The following is a 7,999-nucleotide window of genomic DNA, read 5'->3' as shown; positions in this document are numbered from 1 at the left end:
TCACCCGGATGAGCGGCAGCGCCCAGCAGGACTTCTTGGTCTGACACGTCGTCATTTGGCTCAGCGGGACAGGAGGACTTTAGATAAGTTGTTGCTTCGGTGCTTCTGGGCCTTGTTTGTCGATGCCTTCACATCAGGATGCTGTTAATGCATATTTTGATCAAGACAGGTACAATAAACAGGGTCATCTGCGACACAAGTTAGTCCGGTATAACTGCATAAATTGAGATGACTCCATAGATGGCTGCTGAGAATCTTTTCTCTGTCATTATGGAAAAAGTGCAATGATTAACGTCTCCCTGGTAAATGTGTCTGATCTCGTTCTACTGTAGATTTTTGCACATCATTCTAGCGTCATTCGGTAGCCAGTTGACTTGAGAGTGACAGCAAAATGAAATTCGACAGCATACTTTCAGAAATTAATGGATTTGGAAAATTCCAAATGATGCTGGTCCTGATTCAGGTCTTGTCTAGAGCCACTCTGCCGTGTCACTTTCTGCTGAATAACTTCATGGCGGCTGTTCCCAGACACCACTGTGACATCAGTTCTCTGGACGATGGACATGTCTTTGGGAATTTAACTCCACATCAGAAACTAGCTGTAAGTATTCCAACAGAGCCGGATGGGACTCCCAGCTCCTGTCTGGAATTTTCCAGCCCGCAGTATCAGTATCTGTCGGGCTCCAACAGCAGTGAGGGGGCGTCCACTGTCGAGTGTCAAAACGGATGGGTGTACGACAACAGCACGTTCAAATCTACTCTGGTGACCGAGGTAAATTACATCAAGCGTGTATGTGAACTGGTATTCATAAAAATGAAAAGAAACTGATGTGTTTCTTGTGAAGAAAGTGACATATTTTATTGATATTCTATAATTGTCCAAATTTAAACTTACCAGAACTGAAACCCTCCTTCATTTGTGTACTTATGCACAGTGGGATCTGGTGTGCAGCAGGAAGGGCTTGAACAAGGCTACAGCCACAATTTTCTTTGTTGGTGTAATGATGGGAGCCCCTCTTTTTGGATTCCTCAGTGACAGGTGAGGCTGCTCAGAGAAAAATATGTCCACTAGTCCAAAAACAGCCCATGCTGTTCCCCAAGATACGATCCGGAGACTCGGAACAGTCAGTGTTTTCACTGGTTTAACAATTTGCACAAAAGATTTGTCAAAACTTTCACTTGGCAAATGCTGAACAAGTAAATGAATGAAGCGAGAGCATGAACATGACTTTTGCATACGCATGCTGAATATTTAACCTAAAGTCAAAGGGAAAATAATTACTGGCAGCTCATTCTTTCTATGGGCAGGTTTGGGCGACGGCGGATTCTGCTGGTTTCTTATCTAACAACCCTGACGTTTGCTGTGCTGAGTGCGTTCTCCACGTCATATGTGATGTTCTCGGTCATGAGGTTCTTTACCGGGATGTCACTTGCAGGAATAAGTATCATATCGATTGCTTTAAGTAAGAACCAATGGCTCACTTATACATTCACATTGTATTTTCTCAACTCTTCCATGTCACATGTCAAATATCCTGTCATTTCTGCAGATGTTGAGTGGTTTGGAATTCAAAACAGGACTTTCTCTGGAGTGATCATAAGTCTGGACTGGACTCTTGGGAGCTTATTCCTTGTCGGAATTTCATACTGTGTGAAAGAGTGGAGGATGCTCATATTAGCAGTGACCTCACCCTTGGTTCTTTCTATTATGACTTGGAGGTATCAGCATTAAACATTACATTTTTTTCCAACTTCAGGCTGGATCAAACTCAACCTGGCCAACTTCTGTTCTCTCCAGGTGGCTTCCAGAGTCGGCCCGGTGGCTTGTGGCGAAAGGGAAGATGGACGAGGCTCACCATTACATAAAGAGATGTGCCGAGATAAACAACAAGACCAAGAGTTTGGCCTCCATCACACCAAGGGTATAATTTCTCAATACAGTTTGTTCTTGGGTTAACACATATTCCTGCTGTTCTTTGGATCGGTAAATGGATAGCGTGACTCCGCCTGTTTTGCTTTCTCACAGACATTGCTGGAATCTGCTGAGACTGAAACCGCAGAAAAGAAGTACACCTTTGTAGACCTGTTCAGAACACCAAATATGAGAAAACTGTCAATATGCTCAGGAGTAGTGTGGTAAGCCTCTGCATCAGTTCAAGCGTCATGAGAGGTATGCTGTTGTGTTCTTCATTAATTAGATTAGATTTCAGACACAGCTGCAGGCCTTTCTGTGTGGAGTTTTCACGTTCTCCCTGTGTGTGCGTGGGTTTCCTCCCGCAGTCCAAAAGCTTGCATGTGAGGGTAATCGGTGGCCCGAAGTTGTCCTTAGGCGTGAGTGTGTGTATGTGTGTGTTTCTCTGTGTTTGCACTGTGATGGACTGGTGACCCGGGTGTATTGAAGACATCTGTATTAATTTCAGCCTGATATAATATTTCAATCGGTGAGTTTCAGAAGGGTTAAAGTGATATGAAAACGCAGGACTGAACCAGTTGTTGCCGCCTATTTCACAATTTAAGTCAAGCTAAGCAAATGATCATCTACCTCCCGCACTGACGTCAGTACACAGTCATGAAGCGTTACACAACACCTCCGATGAAAATGTCTTAGAAATGTGGACAGCCATCAGCGCAATGTGGAAGGGTTTTTAATATAGGAAGCAATATGATTTTTGATTGGAAAAATATTGATGAGCATAAGTTGTCAGTAAGCACAATCACTTATTAAACTGCAATTAATTACACGGTATCTTGTTTAACCTGGTACATCAGGATAAGGGAATTTCATGTTCTTTTTCCCTGTTTTCTAGGTTTGGTGTTGCATTTACATATTATGGAATAAGCCTGAATATCAGTGGCTTTGGGGTGAACCCATACCTTACACAATTTATATTCGCCTCCACTGAAATGCCAATGAAGATCAGTGTGTATTTCTTCCTGGAGAAAATTGGGAGAAGACCTGGTGAAATGGGAGCGCTGCTGTCAACTGGTGTTTGTCTCTGTATCAACATGTTTATTGCAAAAGGTTGTTATATATTTGTGTTGCATCAAATCATGGCATTTTAAAGGTGGTTTTTAGACGTTTGACTTAAATTTGTCCCATGAGCTCTTTAATTTCTCTCAGACAGGTGGGTCATACGTACCATTGTGGCCGTTCTTGGAAAGTCCTTGTCCGAGGCCTCGTTCACGATCATCTTCCTCTACACCACTGAACTCTATCCTACAGTTATACGGTCAGTCAATAACAGACTCTTTCAGCTGGTCTGATCTCAGATACTCTAAGTGTTATCGGCAAGATATTAACCAATGTGCTTGGGTCTCTCAGGCAGAACGGTTTGGGCTACACTTCGTTCATAGCGCGGCTGGGCGTTTCCATTTCCCCTCTCATCATGCTATTGGAGGACGTGTGGCATCTCCTGCCACCAATCAGTTACTGTACCGTGGCAATTGTATCTGGGTTAGTGGCATCGCTCCTGCCTGAAACATTAAACACCAGACTTCCAGAGTTCATCGACGATATTGAGAAGCCAAGGTATTGTGTAAATCTAATATTTCACTTACAGCCACGTATTAGCCTTTCACAGAACATAGCAGCTCAAAAGTTAATCAGTCGAGTCTACAAAATCCCAGTTCTGGGTTATTATTGAAGTTGTAACACATGTAGCCTGTTAATTTGTCTTTGCCATTCATTTCTCAAAGATGAACATTGTTCTCCTTGTCCTTTGATGTTATTTTCTTTTTTGATTAACTCAGCTTTTTTTTTGTTTTGTTTTTTACAGGAAACAACTTGCAACAAGGAGAAACGACACTTAATAAAAAATAATGTTTTCTTATTGTGACATCACTTCAAGCATACATTAGAAATCTTTGCAAAGAGGTGATGAAAATCCAAATAAATAGTTGAAGACAAACTGTGGATGTTTTGGTGAATGTACATAAGAATCCACACAATCCATAAAGTTTTGGGTTTTGTTTTGTTTTGTTTTGTTAAAATGAGATGTCTCATGCTGAAATGCTCACGACTCATAACATGACATTTCATGCCACGTTAACTCGATGAAAACTTTCATGCATGTATTCAGAATAAAGGCTTGTATAACAGTCTGCATCAGTACTCCACTTCATTCTGAGAAAGGATACTATATTTTACGACTCGTAAAAAGAACAAGTCTACAGCGAGACAGGTGGAGTCCAGGATCTGCACTAAGATGACAGAAGCAACTCGCCAGTGTGTTTCAATTTGGTCCAGCGTGTCCCGGAGGGATTCTACACTTTAAGTCAATTCAGTTTAATTTGCAATTACAACCCAGTCATGTCAAGGCACTGTGACAGAGGAAAAACCCAACAATTCCACTCAAGCAAGCATAAGTGACAGTGGAAAAGAAAAACTCCCTTTTAACAGGAAGAACTCTTTGCAGAACCAGGCTCAGAGGTGGCGGCTTTGCTCAATTCTGGTTTGGGTTTGAGGAGAGAAGGAAAGAGAAAAACCGGACAGGCAGGCAAATTGTGGGGAGGGATTCAAGCCCTGGTTCGGGTAGGGATTCCTACTAGCGGGTTTCTGGAGGTGAAGGTGGCAGCCTGGGAGGAAGACCGTCCTCCACCAAACCTCCGCCCTGACACACATCGAGACGGCAAGCCAAGCCCACCAACCCCAGCATTCGGCCCAGCACCGCCACAGGCCGGCCTGCCACGGAGGACCGCGACAGCTCGGGGGCAACGCCAGATTAGTGTTCCGTTCATGAACAAATCGTTCAAAAGAGTAAGTCTGTTGAGTGAACAAATCAGTCAGTGAACGACGTAACCCTGATCCCTGAGTTATTCTAAACATTTCTTCTCAGCGAGACACTTACATAGGGGCTGTTTTCTCCAAGCTCATGACTAATGTAGCCAAGAGTCAAGCCACATGAACACAATCACACACCTCCCCATGGCATCAACACACTTAGTTCCCAGATAAACAAACTTGAAACATTCGGCTGTCCAGGACTGAGACAAACGCAGCAGCAGCGAAGGAGAGATCGGGCATGTTAAAGATCTCCGAGGGAAATTACTTTAATTAATTAATTAATTGCAAAAGCAACAACACAGTTTTTTGAATCATTTTTATCTCATTATTTTGCTCTTGATTTAATTTAATTTGTTTTTGTACCCCAGTTGTAGGTTAGTCCATATATATTTTCTTGTATTTTCTTGTTGATTGTTTTCATTGGCCCTCTAATCAATAATTCCTACTTTTATTATTACTGGTTTTCATTTCAGTGCAATAAACAACAAAAACCAGCCCAACATTTACTTGCATACACATTTTATTTGAGACAGAAAGTGCACATTACGTAACCTGCAATGTATAACTGCAGGAGACAGATCATCACGAGAACGCATTACAATTGCATTGCGGTAATAAATAATACAGTGCAAAGTAGCATCACATTAAAAATAAATGGAAAATTCTGGCTGCAAGACTTTTTGTCTTTCAGCCATTTTTAATGCAGGATTCATTGTTTTTAAAAGTAATACATTCTGTGATACTAATCAGCAATCGAAGATTATTTTCTTCATCTCAGCACCTTCCCTTGTTTTGAATGAGAGCAAATTGAAAAAACACGTGACTGAGGCTGTCAGATCCTCTCATTGCGAGGGAACGGTGCATGATCAGTGATCCGTTCGCTGAGTGAACAGTACGACTGTGATCCATTCACTCAACATATTGCATAAGTACGTTCAGTGAATGGATCACTGAAAACATTTCACAACATAAAAAACATTTCACATGTAATTGTTGGTGACAAATAAAGGACTTGACTTGACGTACTGCGATATTGTGGTCGTGGCACTGTACGCAGTCAGGGCCTCGCCCGACAAGCACTGGATGACTCAGTGAAGGAATCTTTTGAAGGAAACTTTTCAACAGGACTGATTGGAGTGTTTCAGTAACATCTAACTGCTTTGCCCACGTACCCCAAAGAGCCAGGTACGCAACCGAGAGGAACCACAGCGACCACTCGACCAATAACTGACAACCATGATGATTTTCATATTTCTTTTTAAGCTTTTCTAAAAGTGTACAGCTGGATTACTTCCCAGAACTGATACTGATTAACCACTGCAAACATAAATGTAGTTAAAATAGCTGTGGCGTTTCTGTGGAAGCTGTCTACTCAATGCCAATAAGTGATAGAAGGATGACACTTGATTCCACCTGTTCCCTTATGACCTTTAACTCTCTGAACTAATTGATTTAATTTCATATAGGGTTAGGGTACAAATAATAGTGAAACATGAAGATAAAAGATTAAAATAAACATCCACAAGATAATTAAATTTTGAATTTTGAAACAATAAAAAAGAGCTATAAATTCACATTAGAGATATAGCCGAGCATATAATTGACAATGGCCTCAAGTCAAAGATTTTGTCATTTCCTAAAATGTATTCTGAATTTGAATACAGTTATATATCCCAACAAATATGGTAACGCTTTTCACTACCATGTCAACAGTCTTTACTGATCGAAGGTTTGTTTAAATTTCCTTTTAGTCATGCGCTGGCAGCAAGCTGGACTGTGCCTTTCTTATATAGTCAGCGGGACATAATGTCCAAGCTTTCCAAGAGGACTTTATGATTCACAGCTCACAATCCCTGCATGAGTTCACAGACTAACTTAAAAGGTTTCTGAGGGCTTGTTTTTCATACAGTGTAGTTTGTGGGCCTAAAGTATGGAGGACTAAATATGTCCAAATTAAATTAATAGATACACCAATAAATAATTAATTTAATGTGTCAATAATCTATTTTAAAAAAACATTTTTTTTTGTGAGTGTAAATAGCATATATAATTATTTCAATATTTCATTAATTACTTCATGGTCTTGTGTTGCACTGCTTAATTAATTTATTTTTTCTCTGTTTTTATTTACACACTCTGTCACACATGAGCTCAATATAAACCAACAGCTTCTCATAGAAAGAGAAACATTTGCAGCTCACCTTTAGAGAAACAATGGAATATTTTGTGTTCATTTCCAAGATTAAATGCGACATGGGTCGGGGCTTTTGTGAGATTTCAGCTCTGGACAGTGTTCCAGTTGGCATATCGTTGAATAACCTCAAAGTTACTGCTGCTGATACGCCCTCTCATCACAGTAACGTCAAATATATGTTTATCTGTCATGTTTGTTGTTCTATATTGCTCCTTTTTTCAAACCCTGCCTACAAGTCACAACCACTGAAGGAGCCATGTCATCCTTCATTGAGCGAATTAGATGCACCATGTTGTAATTATCACCAAGGTGGTTTAATAGGTAAAGCAGGGGACTCCCATCATAAAACGGTGGCTAACCTACACTATAGAAGAGATGTCACCAGACACACTAAATTCTACTTGGTGATTTCTGACCACCCACAAGCAAATCTATGAATCTGACTGATGATGTAAAGCACATTGAGAAAGCTCAGGTGACAGACTGTGCCATATAAGTAAGAATCCATTTAACTTCTGGATTAAGTTGAAACTTAATCGAAACTTAATTGAAACTGCCATCAGAGGTTTCTGTGTCTTTGTAATCTGACTTTACTGTCTCAATCAAGTCTGCATGGAGTGGATTCATGTTAATCTGTTTGTTATGACAATTTGATTGTTGCTTGCGTCGCTCTGTCTATGTCTTACCCTGTTCAAGCCAGAATAGTTTGACAAATTGAATGGAATTGAATTGAATTGAACTTTGACTAGTAACTAGAACTAGTAACTAGAGCCTGATATTCCTGCCTGCTTATATAGCTGGAGGCTCATGGGGTTCATCTCCGTTTGTTGCCATGGAGACACCTTTGATGACAATTTCAGATGTCATCGAAGGATGCCTACATTGAAGCCATTGAGTCAATAAAGTAGCATTACGGCATTCACAGGCAACCTCACAAATAAACTTCAACCTACTGCATTCATTGACCCATCTTCTACACCGTCTTTTATCTCAACCAGTGTTGTGTTTGCGCCAACAGCATT

General features: G+C 40.7%; 1 protein-coding gene across 1 annotated transcript; it reads left to right on the top strand.

Moving 5' to 3' along the window:
• Window positions 1-391: 391 nt before the first annotated feature.
• On the top strand, window positions 392-6,014 carry LOC308109832 (solute carrier family 22 member 7-like; the record flags this gene model as incomplete). Its single annotated transcript, XM_080463639.1, has 10 exons — window positions 392-772; window positions 936-1,039; window positions 1,309-1,463; window positions 1,551-1,719; window positions 1,799-1,922; window positions 2,027-2,136; window positions 2,808-3,022; window positions 3,122-3,230; window positions 3,323-3,529; window positions 5,963-6,014. 10 exons carry the CDS (start codon window positions 392-394, stop codon window positions 6,012-6,014), a joined length of 1,626 nt encoding a protein of 541 aa, XP_080319765.1.
• Window positions 6,015-7,999: the final 1,985 nt, after the last annotated feature.

The sequence above is a fragment of the Lipophrys pholis genome (assembly GCF_963383615.2).
Source record: "Lipophrys pholis genome assembly, chromosome: 5".
NCBI classification, from domain to species: Eukaryota; Metazoa; Chordata; class Actinopteri; order Blenniiformes; family Blenniidae; genus Lipophrys; species Lipophrys pholis.
This window is presented reverse-complemented; position numbering and strand designations above follow the sequence as displayed.